General features: G+C 45.1%; 1 protein-coding gene across 1 annotated transcript in view; it reads left to right on the top strand.

Annotated features, from left to right (window-relative positions):
• Nucleotides 1-17062, top strand: part of HUNK (hormonally up-regulated Neu-associated kinase) — a 103679-nt gene that overhangs the window by 63940 nt on the left and 22677 nt on the right. The window contains exon 5 of the mRNA XM_012809672.1: nt 9204-9331. Within this exon, the coding sequence (XP_012665126.1) occupies nt 9204-9331 (128 nt within the window). The remainder of the gene's footprint in view (nt 1-9203; nt 9332-17062) is intronic.

Below are 17062 nucleotides of genomic sequence, written 5' to 3'. Positions count from 1 at the left end.
CTGCCTGTGGAGGGGACCCTTCCCAACCTGGTCTGATGGAGCAGGTGTATCCTGCGAGTCTAGTCCTCAGTTGTCATGGTGATGAGTCTGCCTGTGGAGGGGACCCTTCCCAACCTGGTCTGATGGAGCAGGTGTATCCTGAGTCTAGAGCTGCAAATGGGAAGGCACCGCCTGGGGCTTCAGAGCCAGGTGGGGGCTCGTGATGAGTGTCACAGCACCTCTTAAAGGCAGCATGGGACTTCTGACCCCGACAGCTCACGGTGACATGGGTGCACATCGGTCTTCCTGTCTGGAGAAATACAAAGGGAGCTGAAAAGCACAGGCTGCCAAAAGGTCGGTTTGAAGCTCAGACTTGTTCTTCCTTCTGCCAAGTCGCTTGACCAGGGAAAAGAACTAATGTTTAGTGATCACACATCTTCCATTTCTCAGCTTGGGGCCCGTGATGAAAACAAAGGGATCTATTCCCCAGTGAGGATTCTTTCCATCCCACCTGGCCTGTTGCCACCTGCTCTGTCTCTATCTGTGAACCAGCAGCAGTGACTCCAACAGCAGGACTGGAAGGAGGAGAGGCCTGGGGGCTGTGTTAGGAAGGATCCTGAGGCCCACCTGGACAGATGTGCCTGGGCCAGGATGCCTGGACACTCACTTCAGGGGCTGTGCTTTGCCCTAGGGAGCAGCTCACGTCCCTCCTCTGCCCTGGCCCCTGGCGTGGTTAAGCTGCTTCTGGGGCAGCTGGACATTTCTTGGTTTAATTGCACTTTTCTTTCCTGAGAAGGTGATACACAGCTACAGTGCTCTATGACATACTGTACCATACAAGCAAGCCCTCCAGGAGTGGTGGCACACCATAGGGACAGTGGTCTTTTGGTTCACTGTGGCAGGGCTCTGGACACCCATGTAGGGCCTCCAGGAGGACCAGAAACTGGAGGCCCAATAGCCCCTGCTGTGGTGCCCACGGTGGGGATTTGGGGAGAAGCGTCTCACCTTGCTGTGGCTGTGAGGAGCCATGTTTTATTCTTTCTTACAAATGAGGTTAACCTGGGCCAGCCAGCTCCCCAGAGCACTTCCTTAGGGGATGAGGGCACCAGACCTGTACTGAATTCATGGGACGGCATAACTTAGCCTAACTAACAAAAGGAAGCTATGTGTCCCGGTGCCACCATAACAGAATACCTGAGAGTGGGTAATTGATACAGAACAGACATTTATTTTCTTGAATTTCTAGAAGCAGGGAAGTCCAAAATCAAGGTGCTGAGAGTTTTGGTTATCTGGTGAGGGCTGTTCTCTGCTTCCAAGGTGGCGCCTTGATGCTGTGTCCTCTGGAGGAGAGGAATACTGTGTCCTCACGTGGGGGCAGGGGGACAAGGAGGAAGCCCCAGATAGATGGATGCGCCAAGGCCTCTTTTATGAGGGTCTTAATCCCATTCATAAGGGAGGAATCTTCATGGCCTAATAACCTTAAGATGAGGTCAAAAAACCCAGTATGACGGGTGTCCTTGTGAAAGGTGGGAGTTCAGACACAGACACAGGAATGATGCCCTGTGAAGATGAAGGCAGAGTTCAAGGTGATGCGTCTAGAAGCTAAAAACACCTAAGATTGCCAGGAGCCCCAGAAGCTGGAGAGAGGCCTGGAACAGAGAGTCTCTCTCACAGCCTCAGAAGGAACCATCCCTGGGGATACCCGGATCTTGCTTGGACTTCCAGCCCCCAGAACCACGAGACAGTACATTTCTGTTGTCTAAGGGCTGAAATCTCTGGAAAGGTGAGAAGTTAAACAGGTGAGTGAAAAACTCACTGTTACACATCTCAGAGCCCTTCTACATCCCAGGAAGCATGAAATATTTTCTGATAGAATCAAGCTCACTAATAGGCAAATGGAGTAGTGTAACTGAATGCCAGGTCATCCCATCCTGACAGAATGTGCGTCTCCATCAGCTGCTAACGGGTCAGTAAATGTTCAGATCCTAAAACCGAATTCTCAGTCTTTGCTGTCATCGATAGCTTATTGCCTGCAAGAAAACTGGAAATGGAAGAAAACCGCAAAATAGATAGCACTTCACTCACATGATGGAAGAGGAATCCCTGGCACAGGGGAGTCAGCCCCGGGGCACCTTTTCAGAGTTCCTCAACGTTTGCTGCTCTCACTGGGCAGAGCCAGTTTACATGGCCAAGCTCAGATGCTCAGATGAAGATAGACCCAACCTCTTGATGGGGAAAGAGGCAAAGAATTTGTGGCCATTTTTCTTCTTTTCTTGTGTGTTTCCCTCCCCCCAATTAATATATTGAAACCCTAACTCCCAATGTAATGGTATTTGGAGATGGGGACCTTTGAGAGGTGATAAAGTTTAAATAAGGTCGTGAGAGGTGAGATTAGTGCCCTTAGAAGAGATCTGGCACACATGTCCTCTCCCTGCCATGTGAGCACACAGAAGAAGGTGACCCTCTACAGGCCAGTAAGGGGGCCCTCCCGAGAACCTGACCCTGCTTGGCCCTGATCTCAGACTTCCAGCCTCCAGAACTGTGAGAAAATATGTGTCTGTTTTGAGCCACTCAGTCTGGGGCATTTCATTATGACAGCCTGAGTTAAGACACCTACTTACTGTAAGTCTCACCTGTAAGCAAATACCATGTGTCAGGTGGGGCAGAAGAGGAAACTACAGCTGGGTTAAGTCAAGAGGGCTGGGAGAGTTTAATCTGCTCCCGAGGGTTCCAGACAGAGGGGGGTGCGTATGTGAAGGCTAGGAGGTGTGAAATGTCTGATTCCCATGCTCTCAATCTTGGCAAAAACATAAAGCTTCAGACCCTTCTTTAAGAGATTAGCTTTCCCCTGCTTTGGGGTGTTGTGTCTGAGATGCGGGTTAGGTTTCTTTTTGGTGCCTGTGACTTTGCTGGCAGAATTGGAAATGGAAAACCCAAAGAGAATTTAATTTAAAAGCCTGTTTTAAAAGAGAGTGAAAATAGAACCAGTTTTCTCCCTGGGTTAGGCACTTAATATAAAATGCCTTCCCTTTTTATTGCTCTGAAACAACAGATGGAAGAGTTCACTTCCAAAATCAAAACCAGCCTCCCCTAAAGGAGGATGGATGATGGAACTTCCTGTGTGATTTCTGGTATTAGGAAGACAATCAACCTGTCACTGAGAGAAAGAAGGCTCTTCCTTGAATAGGGCTCCCAGGATGCCCCCATAGGGAAGCAGGAATTAGCAATATAAATGCAAAATGGGGTGCTCTTTGGAGGACCATGAAAAATATCCCTAAAGTCATCCCCCCCCCCCCCGTCCTTTTTTTTTGAGACAGAGTCTCATTCTCTTGCCTAGGCTAGAGTGCTCTGGCCTCAGCCTAGCTTACAGCAACCTAAAACTCTTGGGCTCAGGCGATCCTCCTGTCTCAGCCTCCCAAGTAGCTGAGACTACAGGCATGCACCACCCCACTGGCTAATTTTTTCTATTTTTGTAGACACAGGGTGTTGCTCTTGCTCAGGGTGGTCTCGAACTCCTGAGCTCAAGTGATTCTCCAGCCTCAGCCTCTCACAGTGCTAGGTTTACAGACGTGAGCTACCACACCCGGCACCATTCATTTCTTTCCTTTGCTCCGGATGACAGAAATGTGTGTGCGATACCCCAACTTTTTTTCTGCTTCTGTGTGTCAGACTAGATATCAGGGCCACCATTTGGCTTCTGAATGAATTCCACAGATTCCACATGTGTAGTTCACGTGGCCTGTCTCCCCTTCTTCCAGCTGCCCTTCCCTGTCTCTCTTCCTTCCGCTTTAATGTCAGAGTATCCCACAGCACCCAGCGTCTTTGGGTTCCTTCCACCTGACAGTGACTCACCCCTCTTGCTTTCTGCGAGGAGAAGCCCTAGCCGCATATGCCTGGTGCCCCTCTCATCCCAGTCTCTGCTCACCCTCATTCTTTAAGACTGTCTTTGATTGTTGGGAATCCTATCTCTGCCCCGGAGAACCCAGAAAAGCCCATGGGCCGTATTTCAAAAGACCCATCAGGAAATTCTGAACATGTTTTGGAACTCCTACTAATTCTATGGGATTACAGAGGTTTATACACTGCATTCCACATTTTTCCCTTGGTATTCTCACATGCTTCTGAAATGTCAAAGGGACTCGATTTCTCTATGTCCAGAGATTAAACATGTATGAAAACCCTCGGGAAGAAGAATTAAGGTGCGCAATCTGGTTTCCCCTTTAAAATTTCCCAGCTAGGATTGTATGACTGTTAATGGAGGTTTCCATTATTATTTGACAATAGAGTATAAATATAATTGCATCTTTTCTAGTAATTTTAAAGAAGCTTATTGAGGAAATGATCGGTCACTTTTGTAAAGCATTTAATTTATGCCAAGTACACCATTCACCGTTTCCTGTGGCCTAGTTCATCTGATGCTCTTACACCCTGAGAGGTAGGTACTGTTGTCCACACTTTATGTATGAGAGACCCTAGGATGAAAGAAGTAGGTCTTCTTCTTCAAGGAGTTGTAACTGTTCTTCTTAATGAAAAAGTCCTCCAAGAGAAATGAAATTCTAGAGGCAGCTTGCAAAGCAATCAGTCAGAGTTACTATAAAAAGCACTTGCCCAATCCTGGTCAGACCTGGCATCTGAAGTTTACCAATGCTGTCTTTCATTTCTTTTGTGTGTGTGTGTGTGTGTGTGTGTGTGTGTGTTAATTAGGCGCAGGTGAGGTTTGAACTGGTAACCCCTGGTATGGGGGGAGGGGGATAGTGTTGTAACCACTCAGCTCGGCACCCAGCTGGTTGTGTCTTTCAGATAAACATCTGTGGTCACAGCCAGATAATGGAGAGTGGCAAAGACCAATGTAATATGCAGTGACTGGAGGCGATTTTGGTCATCTGTTGAAGCTTGTCAGAGACTAGCAGGAGGTGAACAGTTTGGTGTCTCAAGTTCTTGAAGACAGAAACTTTCATAAAGGTTTTAGAGTTGATCCTCTGGCCCTGTACACTCACCCAGCCCTTTAGTTTGGCTCCTTGCCCATTACCATGACATCCCTCCTTTCAGAGACATACTGCACTCTGCGATGCAACCCACCTGTGACAGGAAGCTGCGTGTCCCCTAAACATGGGAGGGAAGGTAAAAGGTCATATTCTACAAACCTGAGGACTGTACGCTGTCCTTGTAAAGGAAGACCATTCTTGATAGCCTTATATGCTGACTTGAGTCATTTTTATTTGAATGTTACTTACAAGTGCACGAGCCCAAAATTAAATGTGTTTTATTCATGGCTTGGTACAACTCAAAAACCAAACCTAATTTACAAGTTAAATATAACTAAGACTAAAAGAACCCTAAAATATTCAAATTAGCAACGTTAATTGACTGCCATAGCTGGTGTTTGGGAATTACTGTAGGCAGCATGAGTTCTTTGTCATGGAGGGCATAGGTTCTTTGAGCTTCTCAGGCCCATTTTGTGCTGACTCAGCCCCCTCCGCCCCCTCCATACCTGCATGCACTTTTCACTTTTCCCGTGGCTTTTAAACTTGAGTGCACCAGGTTTGCAAGCCCCTGGGGGGCTTACACAAGCACCCCCAGAGTTTCTGACTCTGTAGGGATGGAACAACACCCAAGAATGTGCTTTTTCAACAAGTTTGCTGAATGTTGCTAATGCCGCTGGTCTGAGGACCAGGCTTTGGAAACCATCACCCTATTCTCATCATCAGGAGACTTTTTTCCTCACATTTAGAAGCACAGATGTCTCACTGACAAATTTACCTCCACTCCTTTCTCATTGGGCTGTAACAATGAAAGTGATTTTTTTTTTTTATTTTGCAAAAACCATGCATTGGTAGGCAAATATAAAAGCAGGTGCTGAAGTTTGAGGGCGTGCTAAGTGGAAGGTTTTCTTGGTTATGTGATAGGCCCTGATGTTCCTGGCAACGCATTGTAAAATGTTTTAGTATGTCACTGAAAAGAAAATCAAAATTATAAGTGCCAAGTCCCTGGGAATGTGTCGGTGCACCTTGATTTGAGAAACGCAGCTTGAGGTGGGCAGGATAAAACATTCTCCTGCAGGAGAAATGACACCAGACAGGCTCTTCAGCTTTGGTTATGAGTGTCAGAGCCAAGACAGAATTTTCCCCCCTTTAGCTCAATTCACTCCACCTCTGTGGAAATATTAGGTCTTTGCTACATAACATGAGATCTTTAAAACTCCTTAACTGCATGAACCTGCTGCTGTGTATTCAGGGCCGAGAGCCAGGTTGTTGAGGGGACTCCGGACCATGTCACATAAAGCACAGGCAAAGGACCTGGGGAAGACCCAGAGGGGTAGGAAGATCCTGGTTCCAATTTTTAAAAATGTGAAATGGGAACCATGGAAGAACAACTGGTCTTACTCCACAAGCAGTGGGTGGAGGAGGTAGATGGTGTAGTTCTGGGAAACCCTTCCTCATGCAGAGTCCCCCTGAGTGGGAGGGGCTGGCTAAGGAGTGTTGGGAGCAGCCTGTCTCGGAGGCTGCTTCAGTGTTCCCAAGCAACAGTTTTGTGGGATGAGCCAGGGGGTTTCCCTCCATAAAAGGCATGTTCCAAAGCTTCTTTGTATGCAGAAATTCTATAATTTGGGGTGCCCTTTAAGTTTTTCCTCCCCTCAGTTTCCAAGAATTCTCCAAAGCAAGGATGTTGAGCCTGTCTCAAACACACTCAAATGCAGCATTGCACAGTAGGTTCTCAAACATGTCCCCAGCCCTCAGACTCCTTCCCTCCACAGCCAACTGTCCCTCCCCCCAGGTTCCTCCGTCTTACCTCTGTTAGTGCTGCTGGGCCAGCTCTCCACATCTGCCATCAGTCACGTGCCCTACACGTGTCATCTTTGCCTTTCCCTTTCTGTTGCTCACCATCACTCCTATTCTGACGTTAATAGCAACCTGCTGGATTTGCTGCTTTCCATTCTGAGCCTCTTTAATCCACTTGTACAAAATGCTCCCTGAACTACTCCCTGAATTATTTGGCCATAGAGCTTTTTATTCACCTACCATCTTTTCACGCCCTGGGGATGTGTTCTGATATACGTGTAGGGAAACGCTGCCTCAAACAGCTCTATGTACGCCTTGCTCATCCTCTTCTCCATTGCGTGGTGTTTGTACCTTATCACCCATAGCCCGCTGGCCAACCAAGGGCACAGAGCTCACATCTGCTCAGCCCCTGAGAACTCCCCTCTCCATGAACTTGTTTATAAAGCCCTCTTTCTCCCGTAAATAAGTCCTCTAGTGGTCAGAGCCACACAGTCCAGCATTTTCTTACTCCCTTTGCGCTTATACCTCTTGAAAGCACTGTGCTCATTTATTTGTTTGCGTGTCGATTGCCCACCTCCTTCCCCACTCCAAAGCCAAGCAACTCCAATAAGCCAACCAAGTTGAAACTTGCCCAGGTGAATGAGAAAGGACGCTGTTGGCTGTGTTTCTTGGAAGTGAAATAATGGATCATAACATAGGCTGTCTCAAAACTTTCATAGTGACCTGTGTATTCCATGTTTGAGGAATGAATGTTAATGTATCTGTCTCCTTGACTGGACTGTGAGTTCAGAGTGGAACTGGGCCTTAGCATATGTCTGAAATTTGAGAAGGGTTTCTAACCAGATCGGTGGGCTCTGGCATCCGTCATTATCAGAATGCCGTAATTCAGAGGTGTCTCCGTGGAACTGGGCCTCAAGGATCTGAATTGCAGTCCCACTGGCTTTGTTTTGACTGGAAATCTTATTGCCTGTGTTTTGCTTTGTTTTGTTTTATTTGTAGTCTTTGGCCGGGGCTAGGTTTGAACCCACCACCTCTGGCATATGGGGCCGGCGCCCTACTCCTTTGAGCCACAGGCGCCCCCCGTTATTGCCTGTTTTTAAAGCATATTCCCATAGGCACCTTTAAACCCTTGAGACCTCTTGTTGGGCAGACATTTCACCCCCACCAGGAAATCTCATAAAATGATATTAGGTTTGCGCAAGAGGGCAATAAAAGAGAAGATGGTGTGTTCCCTGTCTTGGCTCTGGGTACAAGCAGTTAAGTCCATTCAGAAGGTATTTCAACCACATCTGAGATACTGGGTCAGGGCCAGGTGGCAGAGTCTCATAGTAAACAATAAAATAAAAAATGAAGATGGGAAAGAGAACTCCACAAGAATGTCTCTAGTTACAAGTCAAAGCACAATTCCAGGGAAGAGCAAAACACCATTTTTGGCATGAGGCTGTGTTTCAGAGGGCTGAGTGGTAACCCGGTGTGCCAGCTGGGTGATGACCCGTGCTCCCTGGCGGGGCCTTTTCTCTGTGGACTTTTGATCTTGCCTCTTCCAGGTTCCACCTTGTAAATCATCCGTGAGGAACCACGTAACGGGAGGACTATTCTTATGTGAAGTTCCTAATGTCTCCGAGGTGTTACTCGTATCATTTGGTTTGGGCAGCCTAGCTGTTGATGTTAGAGAGAGCAGAGCGGTGTACACCATGGAATACTATGCAGCCCTAAAGAAAAACGGAGACTTTACCTCCTTCATGTGTACATGGATGGAACTGGAAAATGTTCTTCTTAGCAAAGTGTCACAGGAATGGAAGAAAAAGTATCCAATGTACACAGCCCTTTTATGAAACTAATTTATAGCTTTCAAATGAAAGATACAACTTAAATCTAGCCCAAGAATATGGGGAGGAGGTGCAGAAGGGGAGGGGAGAAGTGCGGCTGGGTGGTGGGAGGGTGACTGGAAAGATCACCTATATATCTGTCTAACAAGGGTACAAGTGAACTTTTCTAGAACTAGAATATAAATGTTTTGACATAATGACTAAGCAAATGACATGAAATCTATGTTAACCAGCTTGATGAAAGTATTTCAAATTGTATATGAAAACACTACACTGTACCCCATGTTTGCATTAATGTATACAGCTATCATTTAATAAAAAAAAAAAAAAAAAAAAAGAGAGAGCAGAGGGTCATGGGTCCTCTGTTAGAGGTCACTTTTGACATTCTTCAAGCTCCTGATTATCCCTGTGGTCCCCAGTCTGAGACTTCACACTCAGTGCCCTCATTAAGCCTTTCATGGTGACGCTGAGCATTTTAGAAAGATGACTGTGAGGAGGGCCTCTTGCTGTCAGCATGAAACCTGCAGCGTTGAAGAGTCAGCTAAGCCTGTATCCTCTCTGCCGTCCCCTCCGGGAGCCTTGTTCTGGTCTCATGCATTGCCATCTCTCTTTTCAGAGGTGTGAACATGTATGCCATGCTGACGGGGACACTGCCATTCACAGTGGAGCCTTTCAGCCTGAGGGCTTTGTACCAGAAGATGGTGGACAAGGAGATGAACCCCCTCCCCACCCAGCTTTCTACAGGTAATGCACCTGCCGCTCTCTCAATTACAGCTCAGGACTTTTGTTCTGACTGGTTTGGGTCCATTTGTGAAGCAGTATTTGTTTTCCAGCAATGATATTATGACTACCCCAAGACTGAGTTTCTTCCTGGTGTTAAAACTAAATCTCAAGAGGTGGTTGGGTTTCCCATCTCTAAGCCACTCCCTGCATCTCACCTGTACCCTTTCCTGTTCTATTCCAGATTCAAACCCCTAACTTCCTTCTTCCTCCTTCTGCACAAAACACACAGGTCAAAATGATCTTATAGTCTCCCTTTGAAAAATAATTGCAGGCTTGTCTTAAAACCCAACATATTATAATGTTGACTTGGAAAAGAGTGTTTACAATCCCATTTCTATTGTGTCTTCTTTAAGAAATACTAATTTCTTTCAAACTGGGTCTGTGATTTGTTTTCCTAGTTGAGTTTCTGAGCCTGTTCAAAAGCTTACAGATATAGGTAGGTTCAGTTACTGCATTAGACGGAATCATCAGGTGTGTTTGGAAAATATTCCCAAACTTTAGCTGGTTCACATTTCAGTCAACACTTGGTATTAGGGTTTGGTTTCAGATCCAGTAAATTAATATGATTTGTTCTTTTGTTTGGTTCACAATTCACTTCAAGTTTCTGGCCTCAGTGTGCGCTTGGTGTTCGTTTAACTGGCTCCTTACACTAAATTCAGCTTTACTGAGATGAGTTTTTGACTGAAAAAAAAAATTATTTAACTTATGAAACACGGTTAAAATATAGCATTTTCTCTTACTACTTTAATGTATTTTTCTCCTGAATTTATAAGGCATGCGCTTGAGTTTATTGTGCTTGCCAAGTGGAATCAGAGCTGAAACGCATTCTCACATGTAATTACCTCATTCGCCTATCCTTTCACCTTTATGAGGAAGGGTAGATCTCTGGAGGCTGAAAGCAAAGGAGGCAGCATGTCCTTGGGAAGATAAGTTACAGTTCTGTCATCATACGGGATGTATTTCTGCACCGAGAGCCGTAACTCTTAGACTTAGGAAATGTGCAAAATATTGAATGGATTGTTCTATTTTGGTTTTAGAGGTTTCAGAAATTTGGTAAGTGCTGTCAAGCACCCTGAAGAGTGCTCATTCCTTCCTTCCTTCATTCACTCATCCCACATTTCATCTTCATTAGCTTGTTCCATGGATAAGTACTGTGTACCCATTAGTCGTGTCCTAGGCTGAGGAAGACAGAGAGGAAACCAGGCAGTCTCTACTCTGATAAAGCTCAGGCATCGGTGGGAAGGGCAAAACATCAAAGGATAAATAGATATCCGCTAGTGCCAGTGCTCTAAATAAAATAAATCAGCATAAGGGGGATAGTTTGTTTTAAACAAAAGATTATTTGAAAATCATTTTATTGTGGTATAATGGTAGATTCACCTGCAGTTGTAAGAAATAACATAGAGAAACCCGTGTATCCTTCCCTCACTTTCCTTCCCAGGGTAAGATCTTGTGTAATATCACCACCAGGAGATTAATGCTGACAAAATCCATTGACCTTATTCAGATTTCACAAGTTTCATGTTCATTCAATTGTGTGTTGGTGTTTTTATTTGTGTTTTTATTTCTGTGCAGTTTTCTCACATGTGTAAATCATGTGACGGCTGCCATAGCCAAGGTATGGTCCAGGCCTCTCACAAGGATCTCTCTGCTACTCCCCTTCCTCCCCTTTCCCTAAGCCCCAGCAACCACTCCCCTGTTCCCGTCTCTAAAATTTGGTCATTTCAAAATGCCATATCTATATATATACACATATAATATGTATATGTATGGCTTTTTACACTCAGAATAATTCCGTTCAGATCCTCCGAGTTGTTGCACGCGTCAGGACTTTGTTTCTTTTTATTGGTGAGTAGTATTCCCTGGGATGGACATACCACAGTTTGTTTAACCGTCACCCAGTGAAGGATGATTATGTTGTTTGCAGTTTGGGGCTCTTATGAATAAAGCTTCTCTGAACATTCACATATAAGTTTTTTCTGTGAATATGGTTTCTTTCATCTGGGACAAATGACTAAGAATGAAATTGCTGGTGGGTTAGTAAGCACATCTTGAGTTTGGTAAGAAATGGCAGCTTCTTGTTCAGAGTGGCCGTGTCATTTTGCATTCCCACTAGCAATGTGCTGGTGATCGCTGCATCCTAGCTGACATTTGATACAGTCATATTTTTTATGGTTGAAGTCTAATGATACCTCAATGAGGTTTGATATTTACTAATATATGCTGTCTTTCAAAGTAGTCTTGTTAAGGGTTATACACTCATGAATAATGCATGAGTATTCTCAGAGTATTCTGAGGTTCCTCCACTGGCTCAGAGCCTATAACATAGGAAGATGTCTGTACACCCCCGCCCCCGGCTTTGGGAGGGCAGACAGTGCTCACTTTGAATTTCCCTGAGACCCTGCGGGGCTGGATAGCTGCTGATCTGCTCCTCCTCGTATTAGTCAGGATAGGTCAGATTGGACTGTGGTGTTAATTAGCCCCCAAACCTCAGTAGCTTAAGATAACAAAGGTTCCTTTCTCACTCTTGCTACACACTTACCTATTAAGAGTTGGATCAAACAGTAAGGCTTCTGCCCAACCTAGGGCCCAAGCTGATGGGGCAGCCACCATTTCCAGCATTCTAGGTTCACGCAGAGGGAGAGAGAAGGAGAAGCTCTCTCACCAGCACTCAAATCACTCACCAATGTGTTGCTTCCACTCATAACCCATAGTTTGCTAAAACCTGGCACATGGCTTCACCAGGTCAAGGGATGGGGCAGTGCAATCCTACCATGTGTCCCGAAAGTGCTGAGGGAGAAATATTTGTTGAACAGCATCAGTGTGAGCCACACAGGCTGTGGGAGGAGGGGCAGGCAGATCATCTCTGGCTGAGCTGGGCAGCCAGGCAAGGGCAGGTAAGTTAGTAACACAAGAAAATCAGTGTCATGTCAGGTTGGCTCACACCTGTAATCTCAGCACTTTGGGAGGCCAAGGCAAGAAGATTGCCTGGGGCTGGGTGTTTGAAACCAGCTTGGGAAATATAGGGAAACCCCATCTCTACAAAAAGCTTTCTAAAATTAGATGTGTGGTGGTGCATGCCTATAGTCTTAGCTACTCAGGAGGCTGAGGCAAGAGGATCGCTTAAGCCCAGGAGATGGATTGTAGTTACACTCCAGTCTGAGTGACAGAGCAAGACCCTGTCTCAAGAAAAAAAAAAGAGAGGGGGTATAGTCTTTAAAAAGAAAAGAAAAAGAGGGGTAAGGGGATGAGGGATTAGGAAGAAGGGGAGGTGGTTAAGGGGTCACACCTCTTGGGGACAGGACACAATCATAAGAGGAACTTTAACAAATGCAATCAGTATAACCTAGTTCTTTATTCTCTCAATATATCCCAAACAATAAAAAAAAAAAAAATCAGTCTTGTAACTTTAGAAACATACCTTGTTTTTACTTGGAATAATATTATACAGCTTTAGCAGGCTGGGCTCTAAGTGTTTTTTGATTGTGAAAATTAAAGTTACCCTTAAGAAGTAAAAATCGCACTCCTGAAGGTCTTATAAAAAAAAAAAAAGACCAAAGATAATTGCCAAGAAGAAATACTGAAAATGTTCCAGGCAATTTCAGCATCACCGGAGTTGGTGTCTGACCTCACATAGCTCCCGCTCTGAGGAACAGTTTGGCCTTAAGCTCTGTGTGTGCTTGTTAAAAATCTTCACATTCCTGCAGGACTGTGTTGTCTTGACTTGTCAAGCATGAATTGCACTTTTGCATTTCTGTAGCTCGGTTTCCAACTTAGGAATCTGGCAGTACCCCTCCCCCACCCCATCCTTTTTTTCTTTCTATTGGGATGTATAAATATTCCTCCTCAACTCAGGTATTGATCCTTTGTCCTGAGTATCAAGCGTAGCATTTGCACAGGATAGAGAGGCTCAAGGACTCCGGTGTCAAAGTGCATTTGTGACCCAGTAGGGCAGCTGATAGATTCTTTCGACAGCTCACAGTTGAGAGTTGGCCTGATGCAGTAGGGCCCAGAGCAGTGCACCAGCTGCAGAGGTAGCCCAGCCCAAGTAAATGACCTTGGTTTGGGGTGTCAGCTGCTGTCCTTCTAACAGTCCCCTGTATTTCTAGCCCTTTGTACCCCAGTGAGTATATCTTCTCTCTCTTCCAATGAGCCTGGCCCACCTTTCTTTATGATATCATATGATACCATCTGCTTCCATCCCAAAATATGAGCTTACCAGTAACAAGCTTACCAGAGTTGCCACCATTCATTGACCTGTCATGTGCTTTTCATGTGCGGTATCTTGTTTTTCACAACTCTGCAAGGCAAACACTATTGTTTGCCACTTACCAAGAAGGAAACTGAGTCTCAGAGAAGATCAAGTCCTGCTAGACTGGAAACCTGGGTTTTCCTACTACGCCATGCTGTTCCTCTCCTGTTTCTGGTTTTGTTTGATGTAAACCCCATCACCCCTCCAAGGTTTCAGGGTGTCACCTGTTGTCTCTCTGTCTTCATGTTCTGAGGTATGTCCATCCAAATTGAAAATACGCCAGTCTCACTAAGTGTCTCACTAACACACATCTTTACTAATTAGATAATTCTGTCACTTCTCCTGGTAATGGTCTCATCTATTTCATCTTACTACCGTTTTCTTGATTAAGTTGGAAGAATTTCTATCAAATTTGAGTTGAAAACAGCATTATTACCTTTGTCAGTCCATACAGCATGCTTCCAAAGAACCACCCACGTCTCCGTCATGTAGTTTGAAAACTTAGGCTTCGCTGGCTTTTCCAGACAGTTCCTCTCAGCTTGCTGTCACTTGTATGGCACAGAGCAGTGAATCCCTTTCGTGACTCAGGAACTTTTCAGGCAGCCACTCACCTTTTCATCACCACACCTCACTGTAGCATTTACAGTACATCCCAAGCAGTCTCTTTGAATCAAAAGGGTTTCATGCCTCAAATTCACCGACGTCAAGCTTTTGTCAGGGTTGAGCCAGAGCTAATTAAGGTGTCCTAGAAGTTGTAACTATCAGACTATCAAATAATTCTTTGTTGGTGATGAAGGGGGCGCCTTGGAGTGGGGTGGGACTCTAATTCATCCAGTGGGCTACCCTAACACGAAAAGCCCGGTGGCTTTGTCTGTCCGCTGGGGCCCCTACCTCAGCATAGCGTCCAGGTGCTGATGGCTCATGAAAGCAAATGAGCTTTGCACTGGAGGACTGTGCCATGTGTTGTGCTGAGCAGGGTAGTGGGGGCACCCATGTGGTTCACCCCACTCCTCAACCGTGAGTGGATTGTGTTAGCTCAGAGCGCCATGCCTGGCATGGCTTTCCAGGACACTGGGAAATATTTTAATCTCTTTTTTCTTGAGAGACATAGGAATTTACAAGACCCTAACACAAACTTCAAAAGAGCTTTAAGGAAGTTCTTAAAGTCCTTTTTGGAAAGCAATGCAATGTTTGCGATGTCCAAAGAAATAAAATTCGTCAGTAGAGAGTTGAACTAAAATTACTTGTGCTCATCAGCAATTTGTGAAGATGCAGAATGCTTGGTTACAGAAATAGAACAAAAACACATACGCATTTGTCCTTAGTTTTTCTGGTTAGTCATCCTCTGATAAAGCTTGTCAGCAGCCTGGATGGTTGTCCAGGTCCTCTCAGGGTAAGCAACAGAGATATCTCAGAAAGTGTCATTAACTCAACAGCCTTCCAATTCAATTCCTTAAGCCCACATCGTTTTTTTCCTTGACCAATAGATACCCCCAGTTAAGATCCAGATAACTTGCAATATAGAGGAGGGATATGGAGGTTCGGGAAAGAGGAAATTTTTTTGTTTTTAGAGACTTGTTTACTTTTAAACCATGGAAGAACATTTTAGGAAAGTTTTTTTTTTTTTTTTTTTGGCGGGGGCTGGGTTTGAACCCGCCACCTCCAGCATATGGGGCCTGTACCCTACTCCTTCAAGCCATAGGCACCGCGAATTTTAGGGAAGTTTTATTTGGACAACCAACTATAAAACATACCTTGTGACTGTAACAGTGTTCACATGCACATTTTACCCACTCAATCTTGAAATAACCTTTTGGTGATCTCATGAACCACATGGGAGCCCATCCTGGAGGAGTTACCTGACAGCGTGACCCAGCAGATGCTGTTTCTCTTGAGTTGACTGGGCCATCACAACTGGCCCTTTGTGATGGCATTATTTTTACTCTACACAAAATGGGTTGATAGAAGACTTTCTTTTAAGAACAATATTAAAATGGCAGCTTAAAGACTGTGAAAAAGTGAGAATTTTTATGACTTTTCCTCACAAAACTAGAATATCTTAGAAAACAGAGATATAACCTTGAAGAGTAGGATGAAAAAATTGGAAGACCAAAAAAATTAAGACTGTTTTCTAGCATTTATTCTTTGGTATATTGGAAATCCTGCACAAAGCAACATAAAATAATATTTTTATATTACAAGGACATTATAACAGTGTTCCATAAAATAAGAAAGATAGATGAGGAAAATGCCATAGTACCGCAACTGAGCCAGACAGACAAACCATCTTCACCGTGGAGTCAGTGCTGGTGTCGTTTGAACGTGTGAATGGGCTGTACGTTCTGCAGAGCAGTTTCTAGCTTGTGCCCTTCACGTTCATCATAAGCATATTTTTACGTGTTGTGTAGTTGTCTCCATTCTTATAATTTTAAAGCATATAAACATTCTGATTATAGACAGACTAGCTTCCTACCTCCAGCACTTCGGTGGACCGCAGGTGCTCTATACATGTTTGTTAAATCGAAGGAAACCCAAGGCATTTAAGGAAGTTATTTTTGCCTGGGATGGAAGGACACAGGATTGTAGAGATTATATGTTTTGTCAACGTTTTCTCAAATCCTTTCCTTGCATACCATGCTCAGCATGACTGATGGGATGGCAGCGAGCTTCAGAGGCTAAAAAGTAAGGATGAACTTGACTGGCATCCAGTCTCTCCTTTTGGGGGGCAGCACGAAAGGAGAGGGCCGGCAGGTACACGTGGGTTCAGTGTGGCTCTCACTGGACCTTTGTACAAAACTAGGATTTAAAAACTTGAGTCACTCTCTTGCAGGGTTGACACTTTAACAAAAACATGTGGCTGTCTGGCGTCTCGACAGCTGATGGGCTGGGCTGATGGGCCTGGGCTCTGTCTGGTCTGGGTGCTGTGTTGTCCATTCACGGGGTGTGGGAAAGAAGAGGACAGCTTCCGAGAATGGCTTCCGAAGTGAGCAGGAGCTCACTGGCCTCCTGAGACTCTGAGTATCCCCTGAGTCCTAATTAAAAGTTCTAACTTAGAATGCCTTTATCCCTCTGGCAGCTTCTTCAGTGCTCAGAAACCTACCTGGAGGGTAGATACTTTCTGTTTTATTGATTGATTGATTGATTGGGATAGAATCTTACTCTGTCACCTGGGTAGGGTGCTGTGGTATATAGCTCATAGCAACCTCAAACTCTTGGGCTCAAGAGATCCTCTTGCTTCAGCCTCCAAGTAGCTGAGACTACAGGCACCCACCACAACATCTGGCTAGTTTTTCTATTTTTAGTAGAGACAGGGTCTCACTCTTGCTCAGGCTAGTCTGGAACTCATGAGCTCAAGTACTTCTCTGGCCTCTGCCTCCCAAAGTGCTGGGATTACAGGCGTGAGCTGCCATGCTGGCCCTGTTTATTTTCCTGAGGATATC

This window comes from Otolemur garnettii, unplaced genomic scaffold (genome assembly GCF_000181295.1).
Source record: "Otolemur garnettii isolate 467f Iridium unplaced genomic scaffold, OtoGar3 scaffold00111, whole genome shotgun sequence".
NCBI classification, from domain to species: Eukaryota; Metazoa; Chordata; class Mammalia; order Primates; family Galagidae; genus Otolemur; species Otolemur garnettii.
The sequence above is the reverse complement of the archived record's forward strand: the minus strand, read 5'-3'. Positions and strand labels throughout refer to the sequence as shown.